Source organism: Phragmites australis, chromosome 18 (genome assembly GCF_958298935.1).
Source record: "Phragmites australis chromosome 18, lpPhrAust1.1, whole genome shotgun sequence".
NCBI classification, from domain to species: domain Eukaryota; kingdom Viridiplantae; phylum Streptophyta; class Magnoliopsida; order Poales; family Poaceae; genus Phragmites; species Phragmites australis.
Window position 1 is genome coordinate 3,235,050 of NC_084938.1, and position 12,764 is coordinate 3,247,813.

Sequence of the window (12,764 nt, forward strand, 5' to 3'; positions counted from 1 at the left end):
TGTCATCCGCTCGTTAATTAAATCGAAATATAGATTGCTATTCTAACAAACCAATTCAAGTTACGTCTCTGTTAAACATTAGCAGAGGTTTGACACGTTCAATTTCTGCTGACATGACCACGGATAGCTGACGCGAAATGAGCCACAGCCGGCCATTTCCGCGTGGGAGTAGCTGCTTGTTTTCTAGCGACTAGCGACTGCACCCAAATTTCAGAATATAGCAATTCAGAAAAAACAAAAAAAATATAGTATAATAAAAGAGATTTACATACATAAGCATGGAATCTAAGTAGACGATGGTGTTGAGAACATAGCCTTTTATTATTTAATAATTATTTATCTTGATTGAAGTTTGAAAATAGAGTAACATAAAAAACACATTGCAATAATTGTTAATTAATTGTGACTTCATATATTATAATAGGAAAGAAGACGAGAAAGTAATTTTGATTATAAACCGTTTAATCATATAATATATACGATAAAAATCATAACTCGTTTATTTTATAAAAAATATAGATTTCAAATTATCACTAGGAAAGCATCTGTCACTAAATGCAAACAGTGTGCAATTTCTTCTTATCCTCTTTGGATGCAAGCAACTGAGATGAAAATGCCCTGGCCTGTCCTCATCAGTTTTGAATTCTAGTTGGGGATAACAAGGGCGGCTCTAGAACATGTTGGCTACTGGAGTCAAGATCAAAGTGCCTCCAGTATTAGTAGAACAGTAGTGCAGACTATAAAAAAAACTCCGCTTGAATTATTTAAGTGTCAAAGAATAATCTGGAGAAGTGACAGTCCAAGGCACATCACGAAACTTTCTTTCTAGTAAGACGAATTTGCTAAAAAAACATGTTTTCCAGCAATCTTTCTTTCTTGAGTATGAATCATTATAAGAGACCGACAAACGGGAAAGAACGCAAAAAGAAAAAGGGAAAAAAAAAAGATGAGCAATGCATGTAACAGTTTATAATATGTCAAAAATTGAACAAAATCAAGCAGTGGCATGTTGCCAGTTGCAACACAAGACGAAAACAACTTATTCCTTGTCCATCTGTTTGTTTCTCATGTGTCTAATAAGTCTCTTTTGTTTCAAGGGTTTTCCTGATTCTGAATTCAATAGGAAAATTACATAACCTGTTGTATAATTATGTGCTCTCCTTCATCTGGCATCTCCCTGATTCAGTGGAGCTAGACATGTAACTATTTTTCCGCTAAACTTCACAAAGAGATGTTCATAATGCGTCACTGCATCAGTCATTCAGTCCGACACCTGAATATATTTTGAAGGATCTCACAATAAGTTCAATATATAATTTTCATGACATAAAACAAAACTTACAAAACAGATACAAGAAATATACATTGCTATGCAACACTTCCAACTTGGGCATTGAATCATCACAAAAAGTTTTAAAAAAATGATACTTCTCAATTTGCTTTACCTAAGTCCAAAATTCCAAGTTGAAGTTCCACTTAGGTTATGAGTAAAAAAACAAGAAAACAACAACAGATGATAAATGAAAATGAAAATAAAAGAAAAAAAATAAGTGTTACTATTTATGACAAACTTATGTTTTTTTGTTTTTTTTTTTGGTTTCTTCCAACACATTTTGAGTCAGAAGTTGAAATTGTAAAAGTTGCTACAACATTCCATACTCAGACTTTTCATGTCGACTTGGTGGCCCAAACATAAGGTGATTGCACTTAATATATCCCTTTACCAAAAAAATGCAGGTTGCATAGCACATTGGCAGTTCGCATTGCCAAGGAATGTGCCCAGTTGCTCTTACTCCTTTATGGTTCTTGTTCTTACATGATTTAATGATATTTAGTTAATTATCCTTTATGAGCTAGACTACAAACATGTAGCACCACCCTCTGTTATCCAAATTATTGCTATCCTTGATCCAGACTACAGTGAGCTACGCCAGTCCTAAAAAGATACATGTGTTGCCTGTGCATCCAAGAGCCGCAGAGTAGTTTACTACACAATCCTACTTACAGTGATGTTTTGAAAAGAAATGGGGACAGATACTATAAATTTAACCTAGATATAAATTTCTGCAACATATTTAGACTAACTGCCTTGTTAGTTTCAGCAACTAGCCAAATTAACATATAAGCTATTCTTCCTCGAGCGCTTCCTATCCTGCAGAATTTTCTTCTCTCTCTCTCTCTCTCTCTCTCTCTCTCTCTCTCTCTCTCTCTGGTGAGGGCAATAGATCATGAGCGACAGCGGAACCAAACCAAGAAGAAAGCTGGTATATCCACTGTATTACTTCATAACAAGTTGTATTCATATCATTTCTATCGACAGGCTACCCAGATAGTAGATTCACAGAAATTGCAGTATGCCAATGTCCCAGAATAAATGGAACTTTGGCAGTTAACACTGATCACAATTCTGAGGTTTCATGCTTCTAATAGCCAGGGCGTAGCTGCCCAGGAGTGAACTCTTAAATCTCATCCGAGCACCTAATGAAACAAGGCATTGATCTCAAGGTTATTACATAATTGCTTACAAGTCACAACTCGGGGAAATACTATCATGATCATCAAGTAGAAACATATGGTACCACTGATGCATCAATACGTAGAGAAGAAAAGGAAAGGTTGTAGCAATCTGAGTATCTCACCTTCCCAAAATTCAATGGGAAGCACACATCATTATCCTACGATGCTGCCTCCGATGCCGCCTTGGTACTCCGGAAGTCACGCTTGAGCTCAGTGACCCTCTTCATGCACGCGGCCTTCGTCTTCCCTGGCACAGCAGCCGCCACTTTCTCCCACCTCATCGCCGTGTCCTTGGGGAACTCCTTAAGCGCGTTCAGCAGCGCCCGGTCATCACCGGCGCTCCAAGCGCCGTCCCCACCCTCCCCACCTCCAGCATTGGCACCTACGTCAGCCGCCTCCGCCCTCGGATCGAGTGGCTTCCGCTTGCGCAGGAACTGCTCGAACGAGCCCCCGGCCGCCGCGGCGGCACCCGACTTCGCCGCCCGGATGACGCTCTCCGGCGTGCGGCGGCCGCCGAACGCCGCGGCGATCTTCTCCCAGCGCTGGGGCTCCCCCGCCGGGTGCTTCACCATCTGCCGCCGGAGGAGCTCCAGCTCTTGGTCGGTCCACTCGCCGGTGTCGTCCTCCCTCTCGCCGCTGTCCAAGACGACCGCCGCCTCCCGCGGCGGCAGAGGAGATGCAGCCGGTTGGACGGGAGCAGTGATCGGATCTGAGGGTTTTGGGGGCGGCGGGGTCGGGTTCTGCCGACGACCGCGGCGGGGGGCGGGCGCGGGATCCGGGGTGGGTTCTTGGGGCGGTTCTTGGGAGGGGAGGAGGCGGCCGCGGCCGACGGAGATGTCGCCGCCGGTGGACGATAAAGGCGCGAAGGGGGCGAGGAGGAGGGAGGCGGCGACCCAGACGAGGAGGGAGGAGAGGACCTGGAAGGCCGGGGGGAGGTAGTACGCGGCGGCGAGGAGGAGGACGGCCGCGGCGGCGCAGGATGCGGCGTGGGGGAGGGAGGGGGATGTTCTGGCGGAGGTAGAAGAGGAGGAGGATGTGGAGTTGGTGACGGAATGGACGACGCGGGCGCGGGGCTGGGAATCCCAGTCGTCGTTGATGAACTCCATGGCCGGCGGCGCGAAAGGTCAGGACTCGCCGGAGGCAGACGAAGCGACTAGGAACCGGATCCTCAGAGGCGCAAGGTGCAACGAGTCTCCTACTCTCCTTCAGGAATTTGCCGCAGCCACAGTGTCAAACAGTGTTCTGCGGCTACGGTTCGACGAAATAGTGTAAAATGCATCTGAAGGAACTTAAACTGGTTAAGTTGTGTTGTTTAGGTTCATAGATTCTTAAACCGTATATTTAAACTATTAATATTATTAAATAACGTATCTCAGGTTCATAATCATTCATCTTCCCGCACAGCAGCGTGCCAAAAAAATTAAAATCAGGAAAAATAAAAAATGAGAAAAATAGAGAAAAACAGTTTTTAAAAAATCAAAAAAATAGAAAAATCAGCACGTACGAATATGTCACGTGCTAGAAAGAATAAAAAAATTAAAAAGTATAGGACGTGTTGGATTTAGTCTAGGGGTATTATATTATATTGCTAGTTAGTATTAGACATGCTAGAAATTCTTAATTTTTTTATAAAAATCAGTACAATATTTATCATGGTTTAATCCCAGACATGATTCTGGATGTACCGGTCGATGACATGAACGACGCTTACGATGTGAACTCAAGAATACCTAGGGTTATCCAGGTTCAGTGCTCACGAAGGATAACAATCTTACGTCATGTTTATTTTGTTATGAGTGTTTATGAACTAGTTACATATGAGTTTATCTTCAAAATCTATACATGTTCCTTCTATTTATATACAAGAGAAAAAGAACTAGTCTCTTTCAGTAGACCTCATATCTTGTTAGATATTCTTTTCTTAGATCATCACTACACGAAGCATACACGCTGCACCTTGCGCCAATGGTATTGCGGGACTCATCCCATCCCAAGTTCTCTGGTTAGGCGTATGCACTTCGAGTTTCTTTTTCCTTCCTGATTCCGTAATTCTGTTGCTAATGTAGTTACTCGACCACACCTACGGTCCCCGATCATAACTCCATGGTGTTTTGGTTCCCCCGCCCGTAACAGCATCGACACCGGGAGCACTAGTCATGGCTCTCGTGCCTACGGAGTTAGTCGTGGTGCCCTTTCCTGCCTCTGACCTACTCTCCTTGGTCGCTCGTTTCCTGACCTCTGTTCGCAAGTTGATCAAGGACAAGGAAGAGGCAGTCAACCGATGCGCCGAACTGGAGAGGCAGGTGGCCAAAGAAAAAGAGGCGAGGCTCCTGCTGAAGCAGAAGTATGGTGATCTCTAGTGGGAAAAAGCCGCGCTTACTGCTGAGCAGTCCCGGTTTAAGGTGGATGATCGCACCAACCACGATATTTTCCAAGAGGCCTTTAAGGTGCTACAAGATTTGTTGGAGAGCCTTAGGTTAGGGGCCATCGAGCCAAAGGATCAACGCAGAGCCCAGGCCTGGGCCTACGCTATTAAGGTTCTCTCAGAGAAGTATTTCGAGCTCCCGGGTATTCTGGCGGTGAGGGGCGTGGAGGATGTGGCGTATGCGATAAGGGATGCGGCGGAGTACGTTCTCCAGTGCTATTGTAACCGCGATCCCAACTTCAACCTCGACCTCATTCGAAAGGGTGCTGTGGTCATCGAACCATAAGTGGAGGAGAGGTTGTAGGAGTGCCGAGGGGCAATGGATTATATGGAGTCTATCTTTCGTGTGGAGGCCACTGAGGAGTAAAGACTGGATTGTAACTTAGGTTTTGTAATATATTTGAATGACACTTTTAACTTCTCTGATGAGACTGCGCTGGTGTTGTGGTATTATAATCCCTAAGTTGACCAAGCCTCATCCTCCCTCCGAGCCCCCAACCACGCATGTAGATGGAGTGTAGTCAGGACCGACCGGCTAACCTGCCCGCACAGAGCCCCCGAACACGTCGACTAATGACCTTGTTGACCAGCATAGCCCAAAAACAGCCGTTGAGTGTGAGCTTAGGTTTGCGGTCGAGCGAGAGATCTTGGTGAGTGATCTTAGAGGTGCACCGGTCCTACCACTCTTTAGTCATATGTAGTCCTCGGTTGGCTAAGTGAGTCTCGATCAGCTGACTCCTGCATGGCTTGCGACTTGTTTCCTTGACCATCTTGTCGAGAGGAGCTATTCACGGCAAGAAGAGACCTAGAGTAGATAACCCAAGATAGTGACCAGTGGCAGGTATATTTCTGCGATCTTCTTAGCAGTTCTTTTGCACCCTCCGACTCGCTACTGCGGACCGCTGACGTTCAGGTTCGCCTCACTCCTAGAGACACCATGACTGATCACATCGACTGATTTTTGGCGGCCTCCAGGGAGGCGAGTGGCCTTAAGGACAGGCTATGCGTGACGGTGGGTGACCACTTGTTGGATGTCGGAACCATGGGTGCTTGTCTTGCCCTAGCCTGCGTCCACGAGCACTTTTCGGATATTGACCTTATCCCAGCGGTCTTTGAGGGTTTTGGTGGATCGATGAAGACCACAGAGGAGCTCCATGACCTCGCTGATTAGTATCTACCCGTAGTTTGCTCCCTTCTTTGTTTGTTCGGTTCGAATCCTGAGCCCTAGGTCGGTGTCCTTTATTGCCTTGGCCCCAGGGCCGATCCTGAGTGACCATCGAAGAGAGTGAGAGTTGCATCAAGTAGTATCTCCGATCTTCAGTAGCCGTCGAATGAGTGTATGCTGAGAGAGTAAGGGTCTGTTTGTTTTGGCTTCTGCTTCTGGCTTCTCTGAAAAGTTGTGTTTTTGGCTTTTCTGAAAAGCTACTTTTGGATTTTAGCTATTGGATTTTACAACAGTTTTTTAGTTTCTCAGCACACTACTTCTCAGAAAAGCTACTCTCAGCTTCTAATTCATTTCCTCAGAAGCAGGCTTCTGGCTTCTCCAGAAACCATTTTTCAGCAACCCGTTTATTTGGGCTTCTGGCTTTTAGACTTTTGATAGAAACAGAAGCCAGAAACAGTCTGAAACAAATAGACCCTAAGAGTTGTTCTGATATTTTTAAAAGAAGTGGCAACAGAGAATGGATGGTTCAAACCACCTATGTGGTAGCTCATGAATGGGCCAAGAGATAATTCCCTATACGCCATTAAATATTAATAAAATTATCAATTTATTGAAAAAAAATGATATTTTTCATGCCATCAATTATCTCATGAACCAAATGGTTTGTAAATCCAAACAATCCCACCCGAATAGATATTGGGGCCGCGCGACTCTTTTTTGTGGGCCGTGGGCATAACTCCGGCCGAGCCCGAGCTACCGTTCAGAAGTGCGCCCTCTCCCCCTCGGTCGCTGCTTGGCAACCACATCTCTATCAAAAGAAAAAAACTACCTATAGGGATGCGAGCCGCAGCGGGAGGCCGCGCCTTCCACCTCCACCACCACTTCCGCCCGCTCCAGCCATGGCGAGCTCCTGCACCCACCACCCCCACCGCCGCGCTCCTGTCCCGCTCCGCGCCCGCAAGCCGTCCCCACCACCGTCACCTCCCCAAAGGTACTCGTCTTTTGCTCTTCCCGCCTCGACTCGTCCGCAGTGTGTTCGACGAAACGTCCATGCAGTCCCGCCGCCGTTTCTGTGACGGCCTTGGCAGGGGTGGAGCTAGGATTGTGACATGGGGGGGGGGGGGGCAAGTTGGCAAGGTTTCAAAGCTACAAACAGCGTGTGCCCGCATTTAGTACCAAAGGATCCGCTTAATGTTTCACGATATAGCTTGATATATCGGCTAAAGAATATAGAAAAATGTCATGGATATAAATCTATTTCCTTTTTTGCATAGTAAAAATTACTTGAAAAGGCACAAAGATAAATTTACAAAGTGTATAACTAATTTTATGAAGACTCCTTAACTTTTTTACCAATTAAACTCTTTGTCTGGGCTAAACATGTAAACAACTAAGTGACTAAATCGTACTAAAATTGGAAAAGGAGGGCAATAGATTGTTCCCCATCTCATCATCACGAGTTCACAACCACTGGACATTGAGGGGCCTAACGTCACGTAGCTTAGCTGACACCTAATTAACAAAAATATACTGATCAATCACGAGAGAACAAAGAGATTGAGAGACCTCATGTCACATTCCTTACCAAGTTGCATCTTGTGGTGGCAGTGGTTGGCGCCCGACGGAGTGGCGCGTAGCATGCACCAGCTTACAAGCTCTACGGCAGTCGCAATTAGCGAAGGGCCGTGAGCGTCAGACTTGCAAGGACCTCAAAGACGAATAGGCAGACGAGAAGAAGAGGGAGAGGAGCCCTTCGGCCTCCTTCATTGGTTCAACATTCGCTGATACTATTGGGCTTGGGCTTCACCTTCTTCAGCTATTCATTTATTCACCTTGTTACCCTATTGGGCCTAAGGGCTGAGTGCTAGTAGATACAACAAGGATGAGGTGGGTCTGTGGGTCAATAACCACTTCAGATTAGCATAGTGATTTACTGATCTTGGTGAAGCTCATCACCGGCGCGCCGTTGTCGTTTCTTTGATCACATGGGCGCCGCGTTGTGCGATGGATTGTGCTTCGTGTCGCTTGTATTGAAGCACGTGTGCTTTCCATGCGAGACAACGTGCAATTCTTAGTCACCTGCACCATATATTTCTTGCCCTGCCAAAGCCAAGTAAAATGGGTTCCGTAATGCTATTAGTCGACTGCTAGATTCTTCTTGGCTCCTCCCGTAGCTCTTCATCTTCCTCTCTTCAATGCAATGGTTGCTTGCAAGGTGTTTGCCTGGCACCAGTCAGGCTCTGCATTCTAAATTTTCTTGCAGAAAACCAAACCCTTATGTATTATGTTGTATGCATGTTTCTAATGGTGCATTATAATTTGTCAGATTCTGTTGTGAATATCTTCCACCGTGGCTACTTGCAACGCAGGTTTTGCACCTACTCTGGAAGCGGGGGCTTCAGTGGTTTACTTGTGTCGGCGGGCGCACTCTGCAACGTGTTATATTTCGTTAGATGACAGGTTACAGGGAGAGTTAGATGGTGCAAAGGTAAATTCTTTTGTGAACATTTAATAAGCAAGGCAATTTCACATGTAGAACAGGTTGAAACGGGGAAACACATGTTCTGGTTTATTAAATGAAATGGGAAATAGTGTAAAGCTGATGACTGTTTTGAAAACAGAAGTTCTCTGCTCCTGGTGTAACAAAGAAGACTATCGTCTGCTAGGCAAAATCTAGATCTATTAGCATATTTGTATATATCTATAACTGAACGCATCATATAGGTTAATTATCATGCTTACCTGCTATGCTGCTAACTTATACCTGTTCTCAGGGAGAACTGCGAAAACATGAGATGGTTGGTGCATTTCAAAAAATACCAATGGTGATGCCTGCAACTGATATACTTATGTCAGCACAAAGGAAATCAAGAAACGTGCCACCCACCAAGGGTATGCTTCACTGTACCATTTATTATCACAGTTTGCTCTGAAGATTGTTCACTTAACATTTGGTTTCAACATGACCGGACGTTTACTCTATGATCCGTATGGAATGTAGGTATAACAAATATTGCTAAGCGTGAAAGGAACAAAGGTGCAAAACAACTTGATGCCTTAATGAAAGTAAGTACTTTGTGTTGTTGCCCTGCCAACGAAGTTCATTCACTTAGTTACTGAGAGATGTTTCAATTTTCAGGAACTTTCTGTACCACTGAGAACGTACACAGAAAACTTCCCTAAGAGGAGAGATTTGCATCCTTATGAGAGGTCTCTCATTGAGTTGACTTTTGGGGAGGATTATTATGAGAAGGTATAACTCTCATAGTACTTTGTTTTCTTGTTGTGGAGTATATGTATGAGGTTGTTCATGATAGTAGAGTAACAAACTATTAAGTTGACATGGATAATACTTTCTTGAAGTATACATACTATGATGCTTTTTCCTTCTACTCCTTGAGTTATTATGATGTTGTTGCTAGCGCCTTGCCAGGTTATTGGACGAGTAGATTCTCTCAGGAAAAGGATTACTTCTGTTGGAAAGCAACATGCTTCAGTCTGTGCTAAGGTTAGAATATATGCCAGTTGATTTGTTCTTGAATTTACAACTTCGACTGGTGTGAATATTTACTGCAAATTGGCTTGCTGTACTGGGAGATAATACATATGTAATGTGGTTGAAGCAGGAAGTAAAATAAAACTTGACTCCCAGATTCAAGAGGCAAGAGTCAAGACACACCCTCTTTTGTATATACATACTTGAAACATATGACCCAAAGTTATCTTAATTTTTCAAACCATCTCACTGAGCACCACACTTTCTGTCCAGTGAACTATTTTGATCTTACTTTGCAAAGTTACAAAAGCACGGTTTCAATATTCAGAACAATGGTTATTAGGAATTTGTTCTCACTTATGACTGTAATAAAATCACAAGGTTACTGTCAGTGTCAGCGTTACATCCTAGTAAAAGTTCACTAGGAAAATGTGGGATAGCATTTTGTCTAAAATCTGGGCTGTATATCATTCTTTAACAAAAAAACATTAATTTTTGGACATGCTTGCTGTAGCATTTCCCAGAGCTCGAAATTCAGGTACAAGTTGTTTTATTTCTCATAAAATGGTATGCATTTTGATCCTGGATATATATTTGACCTTGACAGTCAACAACAAAACGTGAAGCAGAGGAGCGACTCAGTGAGGTTAGTTCAAGTTTCAGCATATATTAATGACTGCTGCTCGTGATCCTTAGTCGGAGTGTTATGGATCATTGTCTAAATTTATCTGTAAGTGTATTGTTCTCTGGTTGTATTGCCAATGCTTTACTTTTATGGCTTTATCTACTTTTGCAGGGCCGAAAGATGCTTGAAGAAGCTTTCCAGCATGGAAAGCATGCCATTGATGATCTAGTAAACGTTGCAAAGGTATTAACTGCAGTTGTCTTTCTTTTTAAGTTGGAGAATAAGAGAATGATTGTGGTGTCTCATGGTTTATTTTGTCCACTCTTATTTAGGCTTATATAGATTTCCATTTGATTTATGGCTAGATTAAGAACCTCTGGCTAATCTTTGAGTTACTACAGGCTTTGCGTTCTATGCCAGTTGTTGATCCACATATTCCAACACTATGTCTAGTTGGATCACCCAATGTGGGGAAGTCATCATTAGTCCGAATATTATCATCTGGAAAACCTGAGGTATAGCTCATCTCAGTTGTTTGTATGTTGGTAGATGGTAGACCCAGTGAAGTTTCACAAGCAATTAACTATTGCTAGTTTGTAATCATAAGTAGCTGTGGTCGTCTTGTTTGACTTATTGGCTGTAGTTACTACTTACTAGCTCTTATCGAACAGCAGTTGTCAATGTTCATGCCTCATCCAATATGTTCCTATATTAAAGAATATGTTCCTTCATTGGTGAGCTTCTACAACTTACGTCTATGAGAGGCTTTACTTAGTAGCATAACTCTTTATATCTATCATGGATCGAATGTACGATCTAGGAAAAATGCACGACTCTTGGTTCTGATTGTTGAGTTTGCTCTAAGTCATCATTGAAGCATTGATGGCTACAGTAGTGTTCTCTGTAGTGTACAGTTTGCTCATTGCTGAACTCCTTTCGTATCTCATTCTACTCACATTTCTGCAGGTCTGCAGCTATCCATTCACAACAAGAGGGATTCTAATGGGTCACATTGTTTCCAATCACGAGCGTTTTCAGGTTCAAGCATTTGCCTTTGTTCTTACCCTGCTCATAGAACAATTAGATTCCTCAAGTATTTTGCTCCTTTGTTATTTTTATACAATTGAGCAATGTCATCCTTTTGCAGGTTACTGACACCCCAGGACTACTTACAAGACATGATGGTGAGTCAGACTTTGGTTCTTAAAGCAGTCACTTCAGAGGCTGTGTAGCTATCATATTTAAAATCTGTGGTGCTTTGTTGTATCTAGAAGATAAATATTCCCATGGGCTTGGATCAAATACATACAATCGATACTCTAGCAAATATAGTTTCTAGTAAAACTAGATTGATTAACATTTACATAGAACATACACGTGTACTGTGCGCAAAAGCTCTGATCTGTTCCTGTTTTGGGGGTTGACAGATGACAGAAATAACATAGAGAGATTGACACTTGCTGTCCTTTCTTACCTACCAATTGCTGTCCTGTATGTTCATGATCTATCTGAAGACTGTGGGACTTCGGTTGCTGATCAGGTACATTTTCTCTTTAGCTCTCCAATTCTTTTGATGTCATTTACTTGTTTGATGTTCAGCTGGGGCACAAGCAGCTTGCTTCCGGAGATCAAACAGAAGAAAATCATCCCTCGTGTTTAGACAAGCCAAATGACAAGTTCTGCATTCCTGCACTTCAAAGGGTTGTACTAAACGTTACGATATTTTGCAGTACATCACGTACAAGCATATTAAGGAAAGATTTGGCGATCGTCTATGGCTTGATGTTGTATCCAAATGTGATCTTTTGGGCAAAAAAGCGCCCACAAGATTTGATGATGCTGATGAAGAAGTAACGCAATACAAAAGATCCGGGCCAGAAGGTGCCATCCGAGTATCTGTGACGGGAGAAATTGGCATAGAAGAGGTTAGCAAGACAGTCTCATTCTAAGTCATCTAAAGTCAACTTATTGTTTGTGAAATCCAAGGCCTTACGACTAATATATGATTTTCTCACTTTCTAGCTAAAACAAAGAGTGCATCAGCTACTAAGCTCTCAGATGGCTCGGATTAAAACTGACAGATGTGAGCATGAAAACCAGGAAACAGACACTACAAGTCATAGAATATAATCAAGTTTTAACATGTATTTGATATGGAGTATTCGTTTCAATCAAGTAAAATTACAACTTGGTCCGACCGCATTAATCTATGGACTCAGATGTTTAAGTCTTTATTTGGCATTAATCTGATAACAAACTGGTTACATATCTATAAGTTATTCTATCTATCAGACTCTCCGTATGATAGCGACCATGCATTACTACTTCACCATCACAAATGAACTTCGACCGAACGCGTGAAACTAAGTCATCAAAAGATGGGGGATTCACGAATAATTCAACTTCTTTCATTTTTTTTTTCGAACTTGCCACTTTTATCAATTGTGCCACTGGGAAATAGACGGACTAAATGATTCATCTAAAAAAACAACCAACAATTTTATGTCTCCATTGCAACTATGCATAAGGTTCATAC

General features: G+C 43.0%; 2 protein-coding genes across 3 annotated transcripts; one reads left to right on the top strand and one right to left on the bottom strand.

Moving 5' to 3' along the window:
* Nucleotides 1-952: 952 nt before the first annotated feature.
* Nucleotides 953-3,772, bottom strand: LOC133898840 (transcription factor MAMYB-like). The gene is made up of 2 exons (XM_062339615.1): nucleotides 2,640-3,772; nucleotides 953-1,273 (listed from the first exon to the last, which is right to left on the bottom strand). Exon 1 carries the CDS (start codon nucleotides 3,621-3,623, stop codon nucleotides 2,676-2,678), a length of 948 nt encoding a protein of 315 aa, XP_062195599.1. The 5' UTR covers nucleotides 3,624-3,772; the 3' UTR covers nucleotides 953-1,273; nucleotides 2,640-2,675.
* A 3,084-nt stretch (nucleotides 3,773-6,856) lies between these two features.
* LOC133899137 (uncharacterized) lies at nucleotides 6,857-12,514 on the top strand. 2 transcript variants are annotated; one of them, XM_062340087.1, is made up of 15 exons: nucleotides 6,958-7,098; nucleotides 7,716-7,994; nucleotides 8,477-8,595; nucleotides 8,882-8,999; nucleotides 9,109-9,173; nucleotides 9,247-9,360; nucleotides 9,541-9,615; nucleotides 10,211-10,249; nucleotides 10,400-10,471; nucleotides 10,630-10,743; nucleotides 11,195-11,266; nucleotides 11,376-11,412; nucleotides 11,656-11,768; nucleotides 11,959-12,153; nucleotides 12,251-12,514. In XM_062340087.1, the coding sequence occupies exons 4-15, from the start codon at nucleotides 8,903-8,905 to the stop codon at nucleotides 12,356-12,358; spliced, it is 1,101 nt and encodes a 366-aa protein (XP_062196071.1). In that variant the 5' UTR covers nucleotides 6,958-7,098; nucleotides 7,716-7,994; nucleotides 8,477-8,595; nucleotides 8,882-8,902; the 3' UTR covers nucleotides 12,359-12,514. The 2 variants fall into 2 exon arrangements, with proteins under 2 accessions (XP_062196070.1, XP_062196071.1); XM_062340086.1 differs by lacking the exon at nucleotides 7,716-7,994 and having other exon boundaries at nucleotides 6,857-7,098.
* Nucleotides 12,515-12,764: the final 250 nt, after the last annotated feature.